At 39.7% G+C, this 19,593-nt stretch overlaps 1 protein-coding gene across 1 annotated transcript in view; it reads right to left on the bottom strand.

Annotated features, from left to right (window-relative positions):
• Nucleotides 1–1,094: 1,094 nt before the first annotated feature.
• The window catches only part of DYNC1H1 (dynein, cytoplasmic 1, heavy chain 1), a gene marked incomplete at its 5' end in the record, with an annotated part of 42,243 nt that continues 23,744 nt past the window's right edge, over nucleotides 1,095–19,593 (bottom strand). The window contains 33 exons of the mRNA XM_010022010.1: nucleotides 1,095–1,451; nucleotides 1,902–2,029; nucleotides 2,362–2,530; nucleotides 3,158–3,300; nucleotides 4,079–4,232; nucleotides 5,094–5,305; nucleotides 5,608–5,711; nucleotides 5,895–6,112; nucleotides 6,312–6,482; nucleotides 6,760–6,873; nucleotides 7,521–7,644; nucleotides 8,036–8,096; nucleotides 8,175–8,286; nucleotides 8,560–8,720; nucleotides 9,767–9,842; nucleotides 11,250–11,424; nucleotides 11,517–11,611; nucleotides 11,699–11,833; nucleotides 12,006–12,259; nucleotides 12,467–12,617; nucleotides 12,701–12,847; nucleotides 13,650–13,803; nucleotides 14,214–14,341; nucleotides 14,528–14,740; nucleotides 15,297–15,512; nucleotides 16,485–16,602; nucleotides 17,249–17,444; nucleotides 18,058–18,178; nucleotides 18,294–18,413; nucleotides 18,513–18,686; nucleotides 18,822–19,026; nucleotides 19,113–19,327; nucleotides 19,405–19,566. Of these exons, the coding sequence (XP_010020312.1) occupies nucleotides 1,323–1,451; nucleotides 1,902–2,029; nucleotides 2,362–2,530; nucleotides 3,158–3,300; nucleotides 4,079–4,232; nucleotides 5,094–5,305; nucleotides 5,608–5,711; nucleotides 5,895–6,112; nucleotides 6,312–6,482; nucleotides 6,760–6,873; nucleotides 7,521–7,644; nucleotides 8,036–8,096; nucleotides 8,175–8,286; nucleotides 8,560–8,720; nucleotides 9,767–9,842; nucleotides 11,250–11,424; nucleotides 11,517–11,611; nucleotides 11,699–11,833; nucleotides 12,006–12,259; nucleotides 12,467–12,617; nucleotides 12,701–12,847; nucleotides 13,650–13,803; nucleotides 14,214–14,341; nucleotides 14,528–14,740; nucleotides 15,297–15,512; nucleotides 16,485–16,602; nucleotides 17,249–17,444; nucleotides 18,058–18,178; nucleotides 18,294–18,413; nucleotides 18,513–18,686; nucleotides 18,822–19,026; nucleotides 19,113–19,327; nucleotides 19,405–19,566 (5,055 nt within the window). The remainder of the gene's footprint in view (nucleotides 1,452–1,901; nucleotides 2,030–2,361; nucleotides 2,531–3,157; nucleotides 3,301–4,078; nucleotides 4,233–5,093; nucleotides 5,306–5,607; nucleotides 5,712–5,894; nucleotides 6,113–6,311; nucleotides 6,483–6,759; nucleotides 6,874–7,520; nucleotides 7,645–8,035; nucleotides 8,097–8,174; nucleotides 8,287–8,559; nucleotides 8,721–9,766; nucleotides 9,843–11,249; nucleotides 11,425–11,516; nucleotides 11,612–11,698; nucleotides 11,834–12,005; nucleotides 12,260–12,466; nucleotides 12,618–12,700; nucleotides 12,848–13,649; nucleotides 13,804–14,213; nucleotides 14,342–14,527; nucleotides 14,741–15,296; nucleotides 15,513–16,484; nucleotides 16,603–17,248; nucleotides 17,445–18,057; nucleotides 18,179–18,293; nucleotides 18,414–18,512; nucleotides 18,687–18,821; nucleotides 19,027–19,112; nucleotides 19,328–19,404; nucleotides 19,567–19,593) is intronic.

Genomic DNA, 19,593 nt, shown 5'->3' on the forward strand with positions numbered 1-19,593 from the left:
GTTAAAACTCATCTTGGACAACGGATGTTGGATGTAGTTCCCATCTCTGTTCCTCACAATTGGGATATGAGAACTACAAGCAGCAAAGACTACATAATGCACTGGTCTGGGATTCATTCCTTACAAAGTAATATAACCAGCCAGGACAGTTCAATCTACAGAGATTAACTATATGAACAGCATGGTGAGAGAGCAAGAATTCTCTGTTTTAGTAACTAGTAAGCATCAGCTGAAACAAGTATGTGAGTAATGTGAAAACAGTTTTTCCTCCCAGCACAAGTATGTGCTGCGGAGCCACTTATCATAGACAAAATAGTTGATGGGGGTTCAGGAAGTCACTGCTTTCATAGGAGAAATCACTGTAAGGAAGGAGCTACTGAGATTTCTGGTTTGAGGTTGAAAAGCTACACACCTGTATTCTTTGAACACTTGATATTAGCCACTGTTACAGTGGCTAATAAAGGTAAACTCGGTTCTTCTGACAGGCTGGGCAGAAGTGCTTACCCAATGAACTTAGGATCAGAGAAAGCAAGCAAATATCCAAACCATTACACAACAACACAAGCAATTAGCAGAACTCTCCGCTCCCCTCATTTGGTAACAGTTGGTCATATGTGTGTCTGAAATGGCATTATAACTCCCGTGTTTAAGCATTTAATATTACCCTCCTGGGTTTAATGAGACATGAAACTGGAAGCTTGTTTCAGCACAAAAGCAGCTTAAGCAATAGGAAGCCCTGTGTTCAATAGGACAGGAGAGTGTGGTTTGGGATACTCCAGCTTCTGAGTGCATCTCAGCAGGTGCATAAATGCAGGTTACTTGAAGCAAGAGACAGTTCTTTGCAAATAATGCAATGGCACCAGACGTCATAGCACATGATGTCAGGCTTTGTGTCTTACTGCACTGAAGACTTACAATCCAAGGTTCTTTTTATTGGAGGTTAGCTGAACCAGCTGCTGAGCTGTGTGAAGGTTAACAATATAGTTGAATACTAACCTCTCACTTGTTAATCTCTGAAAAGATCATAGGTGTAGTTTTTCCAGACCAATGAAATTACTTTAAGAATTGTATTTCCAGAAATAGAGTCAAAAGTCTTGCTACAGATTTTATTTAATATATGATGACCCATCAATAACCATCTAAAAATCTCAGCCAATTTTCCTTAGAAGAAATCTAGCCTATCGGCTTTCCAGTGCACTGCCCTCTTTCTTTCCAGTCAACACAAATCCATCTGACAACATAACCAGGTTACAAAAGTACAGGTGAATACTACATAGAAGACTGACAATTACTACAGCATTAACTAGTCAAAACACATCTTTTCACTCAGTGCAGAGAACTGCAACACCACGTTCATAGAAGCTTCGGGGGTCTTCCTTGGTAGCTATTTCAAAGTCAACTGTGAAAATCAGATCAGCACGAGTGAAGTTCAGATAAACTGGTAAAGTAACCTGGGAAAAAACATGAATATAGAAGAAGAGTTATGTAATGCAGCTGAAGAGTGTTAAGAAGTTTCTATACTACAACATGGTATTTATGAGATGAGATTTTAGGCTTAGATAATATTCAAAATATGAGAAAAAAGCCCAGGCCTAATAAATCCACCTAAAGTACAGCCACCTTTAGAGGTGTAAATTTAACTTTTGGCCTGCCTGAATAGAATTAGTATTTTTGGATGCCTCTTCTCCTCCTTATCTAACTACAAAGGAAAGACCTAGTCAAGACAGTCTGTTTGCTGCTAGCCTGGAATTTAGGTACCAGCTGACTCTGAGAATGGTTAAAAAGAACATATAAAAGAATGTGATGCCCAACAGAAGTATTCATAAAGCTTCAGGAAAAAATATTGCTAGGTATATGTAATTATGAGAGTTCCTTTTAAAATTATTTTTATCAATACTTACAACATTTGCTTTTTTATCAGCATTTGTCTGCTTGATCCAGCGAAGCTGTGTAATGGGCAGTACAGTTGAAATAGCATTTGAAAGGGAGAGCTTGTTGTTACTGCATGTAGCTCCCTGAAGCTTCAGGCCTGTAAATTGAAATACACTTCAGAGTTCTAAGAGCTTTCATACATGCAAACAAAGACTGTCTCCTTATGTATCACTTAAGGACTGTTTAAGTCCACTAAATGAGAGGTATTTCATACTGCAAAATAGAAGAGGTTGTAGCAGATGTACTATCCAATACCACTTAAATACATACTGGCCCAAGTCTTGAGGTTTATTAGCATTATAAGTACTTCCCTCCTAACTAAACAATTTCAGAAAGCTCTTTTGCAATATGATCTTTTTCATCTGATATAGACCATTTAATACTGGAAGCTTCTGAAAGTATTTTATATAAAGGACAGGTTGAGTTTACCTGTGACTCCAAAACTGCATGCGTCCAGCACTGCATTCTGTGTAGTTGTAACATTGACCTCAAGACAGAGTTCTTCAAGGGACCAACTGTTTGCTTGTGCAACGTACTGTCTTGTAGCAGTAATATATGCCTCTGGTACAAACAGGCCACCAAGGCATACATGGATGTTCTGTTTGGGGTGAGAGGAGGAATATAAAAAAAAGGCTATCAGCTGCAGTATTAATTAATGATTATCATGAACATTACTTCAATCTATTTACATTACAATTTTCCTGCTGCTACTGGAACACCATGTGAAGTGCTAAACTGCTTTTTGCTTTTAAGGCTATGTCTTCTGTCATTCTAAAATACTGCTTCCCTCTGTACGAACAGCCTGCTAAGCCTCACCGTTTTGAGGTGAGGAGATACTTAACAGTATTCTAGATGAGGGGAGCGTCATGCTGGATGTGAGGAAGAAATCTGTTACAATGAGGGTGGTGAAACACTGGCACAGGTTGCCCAGAGAGGTGGTGGATGCACCATTCCTGGAGACATTCAAAGCCAGGCTGGATGTGGTTCTGCACAACCTCATCTAGTTGAAGATGTCCCTGCTCACTGCAGGGGGTTTGGATTAGATGACCTTTGAAGGTCCCTTCCAACCCCAACTATTCTATAATTCTGTCATTTACAAGTACATTTCAGAGAACACTGAAGTTGTTTTGCCTGAGGAACTTTTTAGAAGCCTTGATGTGAAGACTCCATGAAGTAGCTATACAGCTCCACCAATGACCTTCCAGAAGAACTCAGCACTACATACCTTTAGCTCTTTAGCTCCACCAGAAGCAGCTGCCTGGGAAATATTCTGCAGCTGTTTAATGCGCTCACTGAAGTCAGACACCCACTGAATAACCGTCATACCAGCTGGCACTGTGTAATGAGACCAGCTACGAGGCAAGATACCTATGAAAAACGTGATTTGAATTAAGTGTTGTTGATATAAAAGTTGTAATTATGCACTATTCTGACACTTCCCTTTTTCTTCCAATAGCCATTTAAGACTTGGACCAGGATATGAGCCTCTATCTTAAAAGGCTCCTCAGTAAATGAAAACACTTCAAAAGATTACAAAGCAAATGGCCTCCAGGTCTATCTATTCAAAAGGCCATCCAGTTACAGAAACCAACAGCAACTCAGTTACACACAGCTATATACTGCAGTAACTGATCTTCAAGTTTTCGTGAAGATTTGAGTTCTTTAGAAAAAACTGAAGAGGTCAAGAAAGTGTTTCAGGAAATGCTTTTGCTCAAAGCAGACAGAAAATGATCATGTATTACTAGAAGCAAGATGTCTGAAATTCCACGCTTACGTACAATCCTGAAACAGAAGTTGAGAGAACTTGGATATTTTTCTAGGAGCAATATTACTTACTTTGTGGTATAAACAATTTTGTTCCTCACAATTCAGAGACTGAAAATTCAGTAAGATTTCAACTTGGAAATTAAGCTTCTGATAGGAACCGCACAAAAAAGCCAGGTATTAGCTACCTCAACTTGAAATCCCAAACCAAACCAACTGGAATTTTATTGCTTGACTCAAAAGTATTGCTCATGTCAAATGGTAAAGTCAATCCCACTTTTCCTGCATTTTTTTTTTAAGCTGCTGAGCATAGTAGCCTCTAACTTAAGAGAGCTCAAAAGGCAAAGAGAGCACTGGGAGGTGCTAGCTCGAAGTACCGTACCTTTCACCAGTTCGTTTATAAGCGTACGCAAATAGTTGGTTTGTTTCTTTTTTCCTTCACACACTTGAACCACATCTGCAAGGTCCTGACGAACATCCTGAAGCAGCTTAGCTCCCATTTTCACCTCTCTCTCAAAGAATCGGAACAAAGGATCCTGATAGTCAAAACATTGAAAGTAAGTTGGAGATCAAAGTTCTTACTGGAAAACTGCTACAAAAAGCAACCCCAAAATCCTGAATGGGCTGAGCAGTGACATTGTGACTACAAGCACTGAACATGAAGATGCAGTCTTTGGTGCAAAAATTCACTACAGAGGCTATTTTACATCCAACAATCTCCTCTCCCTCAGAGAAGCAAAGAAATAGAAGTCTTGGCTGAACAATCAATGCAGACTGCCTGCTGCAGCTCCTTCCCATCAACTCTGTATTGCTTTTAATCAGCAACAAAAGCTTCTCACTACTATCCCACAGTAAGACTTTAGAAGCAGTTAGGCAATCACGATCACATTAATTTGGGGAGCTTATTCCCAAGTTAGAGCTTAGGGTACTACTGTCCAGATCTTAAGAGCTGCTCCCAGCCCTTGGAATTTCTGTTCCCAGTTAAGAGACGCTGCTGCCCTATCCTCCCTCACTGCCCATCACTAAATTTTAGCAGTAATTAACGTGCACTGGCTGTAGGAACACTCATATCTAGAAGTCAATGTGTTAAAAGTACAACAGGAAGCGCATGTTTCTTGCTGCCTGATCACAGAGAAGCTTCAGAACTGGTACCCTTGACAGATAGTTTGCTATTGTATTTCTTCAAATAATACCCACAAGACATAAACCAACTTTCAAGAGCATTTCAAGAAATCCAGAGGGGCTCTACATAACTATGGCAGTCAGAATCCGCATTGACAGAGACTCCATTTCTGCCCCCCTGTTTTATCAGTACTTGTAAATCACAACACGCTTGTTCCAGTGCACCTGAACTTGTGCACTTCCTATGCCCGTATTAGATAAAATCTGGTCCTTACCTTAATGTTTTCCACAGTCCGCTTCAGATGGTTTAGAGTTTGTGGGATAAGGTGAAGCCAGTTAGAGGCTGTGGTATGCAGTGTTCTCATCCAGGCTGGGCGACCATCTGATGTAGAATCAGTTCTTGCCTTCTTTTCAGTTTCTGCATAAGCTAGATCATCCTCATCCTCTAGCATTTGCATTTTCAGCATTTTACTGATCATATCTATGCCTAAAACAGAAGATTTGCTGTTAGAAAACAGTGGCATCAAGATGGAAACATCCTACTACATGAAAGAACTAGGACTTCTCTTTTTCCCTTGTCTAGGCCTAAGATTCAGAACTGCCTAGCAGTAGATGGCTCTAGAGCCAATAATAAGGCTTTCCAGAATCAGGATGGGAAGTTAAACCAAATATGTTGGGGGAGGAGGGGAAAGTTATCAATTGTTCATTACGATTAACATTTCTCTTCTGCTTTTTAATTAACGGTGGCCTGGAAATGTATGCAACACATTGTTGTAGTTCTGGTTTTACCTTGTGTGGTTAGAAGAACTTTCTCTGCGTTATTTGGCAGGCCCAGCCAAGATGGGGTTTGCGTATCTGGCAGCATCTCAACCCACTGAACAAATTCTTCACGCCTGCAATTAAGAGTTTTAATATTCATTAGAATGTTTCTCTATTAGAATGGCAAGGTAATTCTTTGCCCAAGACAAATACTTACACACCTAAATCCCAGCACAGGTGTACAGGTCAGGGTAGGGTATTTTTATTTAAAAAAAGAGAAGTCGTACATAGAGATCAGGGTAAGGGAAGAATGATACCTGATTCCATCTGGCATCTGGATATCTTTGTGTCCATCGACTTTGCAAGCCAGTTTAAATTCACTATCAAAACTTAAAGTAGTGAACAGACGTTCCAAGAAAGTGTTTAATAAACGTTGATCAAATTCGTTATCGATACGACCTCCATAGATAGACTGTGCCATCAGTGTCTTTAATGCAGACCAGGGGATTTTATCAGGTGAAATGTTCTGTCGACCCTGTAACATGCAACATAATTAGCAGGAAACAAACCTTTTAACATCTATTCTGATCAAGGAATCAAATTCAAGAACTAAGTTAAATTGCCATCAGATTATTTGGGCCTACTCATTTAACTTAGTAAGGGTTTCCAGAACAGACTGTTTTATTGAAGATCTTCAGTAACCAATAACCTCTGCCTAAGTACACAATACTTGCCTTTGCTGTATCATCCAACCATGTATCTACTGTGTCACAGGCAGATCTCAGATCAGATTCTCCAAATTCATACTTCTTGGACCAACCCAATGGAGCATAGCGCAGGCGCTCTTGTATAATGGCATGGAACCAGGCAAGGAGGAAATATAAACGAGCACGCTCATTGGGAGACTGGGAAATGGAGAGAAAAAGGAGTACCATTAAACTGTTACTCAACTAATCTGATAAAAATCAAAGCTGGCTAAATGGATAGGAAACATCAGATTTAATGCCAGATTGCTACCAAAACTGAACACATTCTACCAACAGAAGAAGCAACCACTACTTACTTCTGTAAGAAAAAAACCCAAAACATTCTATGTGCATCTCAGAAGCCGAGGTTTTATCATCTAAGGTAAGATTTTAACATTCTCCCATTTTCTTTCATCTACACACACCACAGCCTTACCTTGCACATTCTAGAAACTGGAATGCTACTGAAAGTCCTCAGCATGTTTGCCTTTACGCCAGGAGGAGGTTCAAACACAAAGATCCGACCGGCACGTAACAAATTCACTGGCACCTAGAAAAGATCAAGAAACTTGAATCCAGCTCCTCTAGCCTGTAATAAATTAAATCCCTCTAACAGTATGGTTTGCATTATCTTCCGAACATCTTTGTGAGCACGCACACTAAAGACCTGCCTTTCTTTTGGAGGGCAGGGACACCTTCCACTAGACCAGCTTGCTCAAAGTCCCATCCAGACTGGCCTTGAAAATTGTCAGGGATGGGGCAGCCACAACTTCTCTGGGCAACCTGTGCCAGTATCTCACCACCCTCACAGTTAAGAATTTCTTACTGTCTAATCTAAATCAACCCTCTTTCAGTTTAAAGTGATTACCCCTTGTCCTACATGCCCTTGTAAAAAGTCCCCTTCCATCTTTCTTGTAGGCCCCTTTAGGTACTGGAAACTGCTCTAAGGTCTTCCTGGAGCTTTCTCTTCTCAAGGCTGTACAAGCCCAGTTCTCTCAGCCTGTCTCCACAGGAGAGATGCTCCAGTCCTCTGGTCATCTTCGTGGCCCTTCTCTGGACTCCCTCCACAGCAGGTCCATGTCCTTTTTATGTTTGGGGTCCCAGAGACGAACACAGTATTCCAGGCGGGGTCTCACGAGAGCGGAGTAGAGAGGGAAGATCACCTCCCCTGATCAGCTGACTTCAAATCAACATTACCTTTGGATTTATCTCCATGGTAAGGAAGAGTCTGAAGCAAGCATGGGGTTGTAGGGAATGCAGCTTCTTTTCCAATTGCATGAGCCAGCCAGGAGCCAGGTGAACGTTCTTCAGCATTACCCACCTGTGAAGTTTTGAAACAGAACAAGTGCTTTTTAGTGTACAGCTTACAGATCCTATCTATAATCACAATAAAGAGTCATAGAACATGGCATCAATGCTACACATTTTTCTTCCTCTTTCAAACCTGTCCTCTACATAGGATCAGTTACTGGGCACTGTAAAAGGGCTAACTTCTCTGCTCTGGAGATACAACTTACTTCTCCCGGAAATAATAACATCAAATAGAAGTTGTGAACAGCGGTGCTTCAGTTATTACAAATTTCAGTTAAGAATATGGTCTCGATTTTTTTTTTTACTCAGTTTTATCTATTTAGTCAATAGATTATTTCCTCCTTCCCCCTGTTCAGCTTTCTACTAGGCAGTATGCTAGCTAAAAAAGAGATAGAACTTACCTTCCAGATTTCACTGCTGTGTTTATGGCTTTATCTGCTTGGTTAAACCCTTCAGCAGAGCCTGAAAGACAAGACAGGTTGCTAAAGCTCTTACTCCTAATAATTTATGTTTAGCTGATGAAATAAGGTGTGTTCTTACCAATAGCAATAGATGTGATCTGTGTATTCTGCTCAGCTGCAAGATCTTCCACATGGCCACTGGCATCATAACCAGGCACTGAACACATCAGCACAGGGGTATTAGGTTTCACCTGGTATCCAAGAAGTTTAAAAGGATACGAATCAGTCACTACATGAATATGAAAATGCAGTAAGTTTGGTCTTTTTTCCCTGGCCAGCTAAAGAAATTATGCTACTCTAAGTTTTACATTAACAAACAGGAAAAAAATTTACCATCATTCCATGGTGAGAAGGATAAATGGAAGAAGTATTCCAGTGGTTAGCTTTACTCATAATGGAAAACTCACGCAACATGGCACTAAGCATTACCCACGATCTTAGCCTTTCAAAACCAAGCAGGTTACCTCTGTATCTACGATGTGTGTCAGATCTAAAGGCTGCTCCATAATGGACATGAAAGACTCTCCAAGATTTGTTGAAACAAATGTATGTGCCATTGCCAACAAACGATCTGGACGGAAGGCCTGGATCAGCAGCAAGCGATGAATGGCCTGTCCAATAGGAGCTGAAAAAAGGAGAGAGGGTTAGATTGGACAGGTAAGAAATCCATCCTCAACACTTCCCTCAATTCTCCATTCCATTTTTCCCATCTTGTTCTGAAGACTAGGTATTTAGAATTGCTGCAATATTTTAATGGAACGCTTATATTCTGTCTTCACTTTGATGTCAAAAGAAACTTGCCATCTTCAGTTGGTTTGTCTTCTGCAATATTTTAATTACCTGCTCAATTGCTCATGTTGTGACCCTTTAAAAGCCTACCTTAAAAAGATGCTTTTAGATTCTACTAAATGCTACCAGTTTTTACAAAATCTACAGTCTAGAAGTACTGCAATGAAGCGATTTTTAACTTCCAGGGACAACTTCCAGATCTCCTCACATCTTTTCATTCAACCACCTGCTGTTCTGCTAGACTTTAGTATTACATACTTGTCTAGTATGGACAGGATAGATAATCTAGCATTAACTCTAGGTTAAACTTAATTTAATGGTAAAGCAGCTTTACAGTAGCTAGTAAATACAAGCTGAGAATCCTTAATTTAGAAAGCCACCTACAGGAATGAGCCCTGAATGATCACAGATGGCAAACACTTCCTAACGTAACCTTTCAGACAGGGGAGAAACTGAAGAGCAATAGTTACACTTAAGCTCTAACTTTTAACAAATTAGCACTAACAACTAATGCAGCAAGCATTAAGACTATATGCTTAGATACAACTGCAGGAGGAAACATTCTAGGAGACCAGCTCTGTCCTCTCCTCAGAAAATGTGCGTGTTGGAGCTTTGTAGAGTATTGAGCTGCCTCCAGATTTGCAATGACTCAGGTTAATCGCAACTATTATATAATCTAATGAGACTGTAGAAGTACATTTCATCCACAGTAGAAGACCAAAACCACCAGACCTGAAGTTCTTCAAAAATCCCAACTTTATGACTTTCCCAGGAATTAAGGTCCAAATTAAAATTCTACTTCAGAATTGCTTTGAAATCACAGTAATTCTACTTGGGTCAGTACAGTAGGACTGGTGTGGACAACAGTGCAACTTAACTTACTTGCAGGTTTTTCTTCACTCCAAAGATATGGTACAGTCTGCTCTGGTGAACTGCTATCCAGCCAGATACAGAATTGCTGTATTGGAAGAAAATGCAAAAAACATGAAACAGAGTTTCATGGCATCAAAAATCTGTGGCAAGGTGCAGGTCTTCTTCATGGTGCAACAGAGACATTCAACCTCAGCCTTTAAAATCTAGAATTTAATGTACTGCAAGAGCATGCAGCTACATACCAACTTCCAGTACGAAACAAAGTTTGCTAGGGTAGGGTTGAACTAGGTACAGTCCAAGCTCTACTAACCTTTGATTTGCAAACAAATCTTCAAATATTCTAATAAGTAGTTAAGTGTTTAAACAATGAAATGCACAAGTTCCTTAGATTTTTCCCATTTGATGCTAGTATCTCATAATCTACCTTTAGAATAAAAAGTTAGACTGAGTACCAGCTTCAGTCTATCAGTAAGTCTTGAGAAATAAGACAAGGCTAACACTGTTAAACAGCAGCACTATTATATACTCATGAAATTAATTCAAACATTAAACTTAGCCCTTAATATTGTCCAATGCTCAACATAGTCTGGTCTTTTCCAAGGCTTCTAGATATGTACGGCTTGAGTGTTTCATATATAAATGGTTTGAACGTTTCCCTGAGCAAGACTGGAATTTGACGAACATATTTATTAAGTTCTGGACTCATTCTGCTTCAATGAATTTCTCCCGTTTCTCCAAAACTCAAGTTATGCTTTGTCTATTATACTTGCTTTAGACATGCCCAATAGTTTCCATGATCTCCCTTAACTGTGCATTGCCCCCAGTCCCCCTCTAATTCTACAGATCTCTACCAAGTCCCTGCCCAAGCTGTATGTTCTTTTATCTCTGATGGCTGAAGAGTTTGAGGAAAATTAGAATTCAGAAGTAGAATTCAACTTTTAATATAAAAACTAGGCAGCCAAACAGGTATTATTTAAGATATGGACATACTTTGTAACATACAGTTTCACAATCAGGACATAAATGCATTCTTAAAATATGTTCTGACAAGGAGCAAAGTCTCCAGAAGCAGAGCACTATCCAAAGTTATCCCAAATAGTCACGTCCAAGAGCCGACCACAATGATGCTATGTATGGCTAGGGCTGCTCCCATCTACTGCATCATTATCACACTAGTGATACAGTAAAAGAGACACAGTATCACACTTCCTGCTACCATAGGAACCAAAGCCGACCTCGGAGTTAGGTGAATGGTGAAGCTGCTCCCAAGACCAAGCGATGAATGATGCTGGTATTTACAAGTCAAGTTTCATAGCTGGATTACAAATGAAGTGGAGGCATTCATTTCCACAACAACTACAACTAATTAATCTGTAAGGCTTCCCTTCTCATACTAGGATTACTTACTTGTAAGCATGAAGCTCTTAAAGCAGACACTGAAAATGCTGAAGCAGATAGTTCAGTGCAGAAACAAACCCTAGCTGACGCTTACCTCATCAGCTTGAACTTTTGAAACAAGGTCCTTAAATGCTGGAAGGCAGCTCAACCTCATCATTGCTTCTGTTTGCTCTACAGTCAAACCATTGATTTTTGGGAGAGACGCAGAGTTTAGTACAATCTCCTTCCCTCTCAAGAAGTGCTGGAATTCTGCATCATATGTAGGCTCCCTAATGGTAAGGAGAAAGAAGAGTTTAGCTAAATGCATTCAAGACATCTCTCACTTTTTCAACTGAAGCGAAGCGAGAAAACAAATGTTTACCCAATCGTGCCTTTCAGTTTAATCCGGGCCAACAACATAGCAAATGTTATATGATCTTGATGCAGCATACCACGTGCCACTCTATTGAAAGCCACCTACCAAAAAAAAGGTGAAGCATAAGAGGCCTTGAACTCTCACTCTTCAAAAATACAGAATTACATTTACTAGTTAAAAAACTGAACCTGGAAGAGATCCTTTGTGATGATTGAGAGACGCTGAGTATTCTCTGTAATTCCCTTCAGATTTGGGTTCTCATACAAGACATTGTGATAGATGTCCAAGAAAAACTGGAGGGAGTATTGGTACAGGAAATGTATCTGAAAGACAACAGAATTTGTTTTTTTTCTCTAGAATCCTGGTGTTTCAGAGTCGATGGTTTATGCCTACCAAATTGCAATACAGCAGCTAAGGCTGGAATTAGGCAGTGTCTATTTAGCTTTGAACTGTAAACACATGAGGCTTCTGGTAGGAAGAACAACTCACCCTTACCTGTTTCAGTGACTCCATAGTAAAGTAGATACTGCTGCATGCTGTAGAAAGAGGCAAGTACTGCTGAGAAACAGTTTCCACTTCTTGCATGACAATATCCGTCTCTTCTACTTTTCTGGTGACCTCTGCTGCTTCTTTCTTCAGGTTCTCAAGAGTAGTAATGATGGTGTCATCATCCAGGATACGTCCCTTCACTTCGTTAAGCGCCTGTAGCAGGGATTTTTCTAACTGACGCAAGCGAAGCTGAAATTCACCTTAATTAGAAGAAGTATTAGGTTACATATCATAGAGATGTATTAGTTGTTAAGAATTACATGCATTCTGTGTACTTTGTCATTGGACATCCTAAAAAATCAAGAGTATCAGCTATAAAGGTATTTCACTGTGTATTTCTACAGCTACATAAAATCACTGTACTGTTTTATAACAGGAGGAAGTTACTTTAATTTTGGTAAGCATACCTTGAAGCTTGAGGAGATCAGAGCGTTTTTCATCAACATCTGGTCTTTCAGCTTTCAGGACTTCATTCAGACACTGGCTCTGTAAGCTGCTGCGAGTAACTGTGAAGTTCACAAACGTAACACGAGAGCAGAGGTCTGGTGGGAATTCAACCTGTCACAGGAGAACACAAAAAACTCTCTCAGCTCTCTGACACACCACTTCTATAAGCAGGACCGCCTTTTTGTTTTACTTACTGTTGGATCTCTGGTGGAGAGGAAGATAACGAAGGATGGTGACAAATCAATATCTTGGTCTCCAAGAGTAATCAGAACTCTGCCTCCGGTTCTCCGGACTTCGCGATTCAGAACAGGATTCAGAACTGGATCATAGCTCTCCACATCCTAGAAGCAGAGATTTGTTAAAAGATTCTGTTGCTTGCAAGTGTCTCAACCTAAAAATCCTGATCCAACTAGGGCTTAAAGCTTTGGTAAGCGATCACTTTACAGTTGTTTTGGAATATGATCACATTCAAAAGGTATTTCTAGTTCAGATTTGTAGCTGAGCTACATGAGCAGACAGTTTAAGCTATTACAACACAAAATCCCAGAAGGGGATTATTATTAATGGTCATAATTGTGCTAGTTCTAATTCATAACAAGCCCTTTTCTAAGCAGCACAAGCAATAGTTACTGATCCCATCTTTGTAAGCTAATCCTTGTTTTTTAACCCACTTCCATATTAAAAACCAAAAAAATATACCTGTCTGAAGACAGAATCCACTATTCTTACCGCTGCCCATTTCTTTGTATTACTGAAACTTCTTCCTGCTACTCAGAGTAGATTTAGTTCTAGATAATTAGCCATATTAGGTACTATTATCTATGACTAGAGACAGCATATAGAAATAAAGGACAGATAGACAGGTCGGAAGTCATTTTACAGAGTGGAAGGAAAGAAAGATAATTTCAAAATAAAAGCATTTGATCTTGAAATGATAAAAAAAAGAAATGCCTCCTTCTAATTGTGTATCTCACTAATCGTATTTTTCTTACGAGTAATACCTCATCTATGACTCAGTAATAGTTTACTTGTTAAATCATGGTTTGAAAATAAAGTTGTTTGCATCTTACTAACAGAACAATTATAAAGTTTTCTAATACACGGCAGAATTTTTAAGAGTTTCTACACAATAATGTAACTAACCTGGACCAGAAGTGGGTTACCAAATCTCAAGGCGCTTTCCAAGTTCTTCCTGAAAGCATCATCCAAGAAACTAGTACGAGTTATCTTACGATCTTTATATTCATTCATGATAAACTCTGTAGCTTGCCCGGAAGGATCAATGATCAATGGATACCTAAGTAAGGAATAAACCACTGTCACTATTTGGGTTTTGACTGCAGACAGCCTCTAAGCAGCTTTATGAATTCAGGTTGTACTAGTCTCAACTCTAAAAGCTTGTATACTGAAAAAGTAAGATGTCCAGGTTCAAGTACTTAGTTCAATTCAGAGTTCTGATAAATCTGTATTTGGGCAACAAAACAGCTTCAGTTCAAGTCAACTTACTGTAACAGCTAAGCTAACAAAAGTAGCAGGCAAACATGAATGAGTTTTTATGTTTACATGCAGTTGAGAAGCATTTATAAACATAAGAAGTTGTCACAGCAGTGCAACAGTGCTTTGAGAGTTACTGTGATTCTCGGTTGCAGAAGCCCTGCCTGCTGTTGACAATGTTGCTTTAGAATTCTACATCTTAGAATGAAATACCTATTAAACCGCTTGAGCATGATGGCATTCTCAGTGCACAGGTCATCTGCAGGTAGAGAACTTGCTTGCCAGCGAAGCCGCTCATCTGCATTGGAAAGGTACTCTGTCCTTGCAATGTCTGTACGGAACTGCAAGAAGTACATCCAGTCAGTACTTGACTACAGATTCTCCAACTAGCTGGTGAGGACATTTTGAGTAAATGCAGCTCTACAAGGTATTCTTTTCCAATTGCTCCATTCTTTACTTCGCAGTTTGAAACCTTAACTATTGCAGTAAATGGATATATGGTTAACTTATCATGACTGCATCTTTACCTGAATATTTGCCTGCTGCAAATGGTGAGACCACGTAGTGAACAGGTTCTGACGCATCTGCTGATCAAAGTAGCCAGCATAGGCAATAAAAGCTCCTGAAAGCAAGCAGTCTCCTGCAATAGTGGACATCTGGTTCTTGAAAGTTTCACTTGTCTTCTCCCATCTTTCACGTTCAGCAGAAAGACTCTTCAGAAGAGCTGTGCTGCGGTTTACCTAGAAGTAAGTGGTTAAGTACAGTCTTTAGATGATGAATTGTTACAGTAGTCTTTCAGGACACCTGAATACTAACTCAAGGCCCAAGTTAGATTTAAAAGCTCAGAATGAAATTAATGTTTCTTCACTTCAGTGTTAATTTATTATATTGTTTTTAACTGTTATCTTCAACTTAAAAGGGCTAAATAATAGCACAGTAATGACTACTTGCTAATGAGTGGATCAAATACACAGAGAAATTCTTCCCCTTCTGCCCTCCCAGAAGCAGCCCAGTTAAGACATTACAATTACCCTACATACATGCCTTTTGCCAAAGGCTTTCTACTTAGTTTAAGCCTTATGTGAACAGTTTTGTTAAGCAACTAGCAACATAAGTTGGTATTTCTAACTCAAGCCAGCTTTCAGTAGTTTAAGAAGCTTTATGACATCCAGAGACGAAACAGTTCAAATGCACTGCGTGGGGGAAGCAACCAAGTCTGGTCACTAGTATGAAGAATGGTTCAATTTCCTACTATCAAAGATTAAAGAATGGAAAATTATTATATGGAAGTCTTACTTTTGCTTCTACAGCAGCCAAATCTGCTTTAATAGCTTGAGCCTCCGAAATCAGCACTGCATATTCTTCTTTGTAACGAGCAATACTGGCCTCAAGATCACGAATCATCTGCTCTACTTCATTTGCTTTCTGTTGGTTGTCTTTGGCATCATCCTCCAGCTTCTGCAGTTCATTGCGTAGAGGTTCCACTCTTTTCAACATATCAGCATAGTTGAGCTGTAAATAGTAAATAGGCCCTTTATACTTTCTAAACCGATATGCATTAACAAGAACCACAGCATTCAGGTACATATTATCAACTGCATCTTTTCAAGCTTAGATACTTGCGGCCAGTACGAGAATGAATAGCTACTTAACAGAAACTTAGAAATGTTTATCAGTACCTAAGACTCTAGTTTAAACCAAGCATAGACACCCAACTAATTGCTTTATCCAAGATCCTTTTACTGCTCTGTAGATATACAGGAAGCGATCTGAGAGGTTCAGACCACATTAAGTAGTATACAGCACTGTTCTGCATAAATACTCGACTGGGTGTCCATGCCACCCAGTACAGTGCTAATCTGACTTTTCTAGTAAGGAACTGAGTATAGCTAAGCCAAAAACAATTAGGATCGGGCCTATTTGAAACAAAACAGTCTCTCCACATCATGCCATTCACAGCAGGCACAGCTTTAATAAGCCAAGCATTCTGCTGTATTGACCACCAATAGGCAAGTAAAACCATTCTTCGATATCACACTCTGGGGACATCTTCCCAAAAGCCTATTCCTTTAGGAAGCTAGTCAAATATTTAGAAGTCTGTCTGAAAGACTTTGACAGAGCTGCCTTTGAGTGATACTCACTCTGAGGCAAGACACAACTTACGCAGTCTCTATTAAGAAGATGCATTGCATTTTCCAATTTAGAACTTTATTGTCCTGTAGAATGACACTACATACAGAAAGGATCCTGTTTACTTACAGCCTGAAGTTTCTCGTGCAAAATCTGTTATCACAACTGGCCATTAGCTCTCTGGTACAGTACTACAGAGCCCATAAGCATTCACCTGAAACATCTACCATTTCTCCGAAGCAAACCAGTTTGCAATATTTAGTTGAATAGAGGCAAATTCAGACCCTTTAGACAGTGTTACACACCTTCAGTGTCACTCTTTTCATGTTTGCTTCCTAAACTTACTGACTTTACCTGTGCAATTGCCCACTTCACCATAGGTCCACAGGCCAATGATGCTCTGTTTACAATTTCATAGTTGTAACTTGGATTTGACAGGTAGTTTTTCTTCATCTTCTCCCGGATGGCATCACTGTAAGGGAAAAGTTTTTAGACATAGCATGAGGACACTGAATGTCAGCACATGTGTTCAGTACTCCTTTATCTAGCCTGCCTTCCACAGTTGACATGAACATTTCTTAGCAGTTCTGCTGACTGGTAACTGGGATGTTTTAGTTAGTTCAAGATGCTGTTTTAAAAATTATAGCTTATGAGTGCTAAAAAGCACTTACCGGTATTTTAAGATTAGTCACTCATAAATTGCTAAACTCTGCTCAGAAAAAATTGGAACTGGATGAGAACTGTCTCTATAGTCCAGCCTGACCTGCTCAGATTCAGAGCCAGCTAGGTCAGCCTGGATAAAGGCCTTAGCAACTTGGTCTGTTACTGCTGCAAAACTGCCTTCAACTAATAATGTGGCTTTGGACAGCAACACACTGCTTTGCAACCATGCCTTGAAGTTACTCAACAGCAGCTGTTTTGTCCTAGTTTGCATGACACACCTTTGCTTCAGTAATCTGTTTCCTGTACCACCTACACATATGCTACATGCAAGAATATATTAGTCTCAAAAGAAATGAAGTGCCACCTAAGCAACTGTGCAGAGATAAGTCCAGTTAAGATCTGCCATATCTTTGTAAATAGTTTATTCACACAATTAACTCATGCTTGCACTTTACCTGATTTCCTCAGCAGAGAAATTAACAATGGTTGGAATGAAGTTCTCTCTCATGATGATGGAACGTATTTGTTTCCAGTCAGTTGTACTTTCACCTAGTAGCAGGCAGATGGACTCCAGTGCTAGCTTAACTGCTGCAGGTGGATTAGCCATAGAACGGACCTCTACCAGGTGCTGTTTCTTTATCGACTTCACAGCTAACCAGTGCCAGAAAGATGATGAAAGTTGATTAGGAAGAAAATGGACAGTTAGTGAAGTCCATTGAAGTACCTTGGATTTGTAAAAAGGCTTCAAGATACTCAAATGGAAGATGAGGTTATTAGAGAAGCAGATACTAGTGGATAACATTCAAACTACTTTATCACAAGATAAACTTCTGTGAATGTCAATTTCCAACTGGCCACAGGCAACTTATACTGCTGCCTAAAAACGATTCACTTAAAGCAGTGATTCCTCTATCCAGTTTAACAAACGGACAGCTTGATTGTATGCTGTCTGTGCAGCAATGAGGCATCAGTGGTCTTTTTGATTATGAGCTTTTTAATGAATACACAGACTGAATAACTAGCTAGTGCTGGTCTGCCAGAAACAACGCCACAGGCCATAAAAGGAGTATTAGGCACCAGACCAGTACTATGAACAGGGCGAATCCACAGCTCAAAGACCAGGAATTTCTTCAACACTGTTCAGCTCCATGCTAAGAGCCTACACTTCTGTTAGACAGGACCAATTCAGACTACAACCAACCACGTTCCCATAGACATCAGTTTTAGATCCAAGCCCATACGGTGATCTTGGTTGCTAACATACCGTTCTGAGCTTCAATGACAGCAGGCTCCACCTTGTCAAGATCTTCTTTCACACTCATCTGCTTGTCTGCAATGACCTCCTGCTGCTTGTGCAGCTGCTCTTGAATCTCCTGGCTCATGACCTAGAAGAAAATTACTGCTTTTCAGAAGTTGAACTTTTTCCAGTACTTGCTCTGCAGGGTCTGTTTTGTAAATAAAAATATTTACTATGCACAGAGATCTAACAAATATTTTTACCTTTTTCTTCTCAGCTTCCTGTTGATCTTTCACCATCTTTTTCAACTTGTCATTGGCTGCTGCATTCTTCACTTCCAGTTCCTGACTCTTTATTCTTAGGTCACGCCGCAATTCTTCCACCTGAGATGGTTTTAAGATGGGAGAGAAAATCCATATTAAGCACAGAGATCTGTTTAATCACTCCAGCCTTATAGAGGGCAAAGTTTTAAAGATATGTACCTGATCAACTGTTTCCTTGATTTTTCTAAGACCAACATTCAAATGCATTTGCTGTTCCTCCAATTCACTTCGTTTCTCATTGAACAAGTTGGCATAATGGTTGATGAAATCTAAATAGTGGCGTGGTGTGATTGCCATGGTTCTGCCTCCCCGTTTTGCCAGTCGAGCGTTAGCCTTTAGGCAAGAAAAGGCTGTTGATTACACATTGTTTTTAAAACTATTTGGATGCCAAAGATCGTACTTTTTAAGAAACTGGTACATGATGCTGTGGCCTAAAGATCAATAAGAAGTAGTGTAATAATAACATACCTGATGAAGAGTCTGATGAACAAACACACAACTATTAACAATAGCTTCCCTATGTGTTGGTGGTTGTGGCAGCTTATCATACACAACTGGCATGTAATCGGGCACAATATAATTTGGTTTCTCAAGATCCATTTTGCTTGTGAACTCTTTGCCCACTTGGTATAGTGCCTCAGTTGACCAGTCTCCAAACCAGTTCAAGACACACCTGAAATACAAAGCATCTGTGATGACTTCCCCCTAAATACTATTTTAACAATACCTGTAAAACATGCTGGAATATACAGCAATTACCTGTTGAAGAGTGCAGGAGAGGTAGCTGCCCTGTCCTTCAGACCCTCAGAAGATGGATTCATAGTGAACACAACATGGAGATTGCGAATAACTTGGCTGGTGAACCATTTGTAGAGTTCCTCATGTGAATCTAACATTAAACCTTCTTTCTGTGCTCCTTCTTTACACTGAGTCATAAGGGTGGCATATTCATCTCCTTCAAAGAGACCAGGAACCTAATTCAAAAGACAGTTTTGTTGTAGCTTATAATTGTAAAAAGGTGCTTAAGACATTTACTTAAAAATCTTCGTACCTCTCCATTGGCTAGGAGAGTGTTCATTCTCTCCAGGAATCCAGAATCCAATACATTTGACTCATCCATTATGAAAGCTATTTTTTCATTTTTGCAGCCCGAACGTCTCAATACTGTCCTAAGGTCTTCATCAAAATCTTCACCTGTGTATTTCCTGTGAACCTAGTAAGATTTAACACTGGTTATTAA

Source organism: Nestor notabilis, unplaced genomic scaffold (assembly GCF_000696875.1).
Source record: "Nestor notabilis isolate BGI_N333 unplaced genomic scaffold, ASM69687v1 scaffold23179, whole genome shotgun sequence".
Taxonomy (NCBI): domain Eukaryota; kingdom Metazoa; phylum Chordata; class Aves; order Psittaciformes; family Psittacidae; genus Nestor; species Nestor notabilis.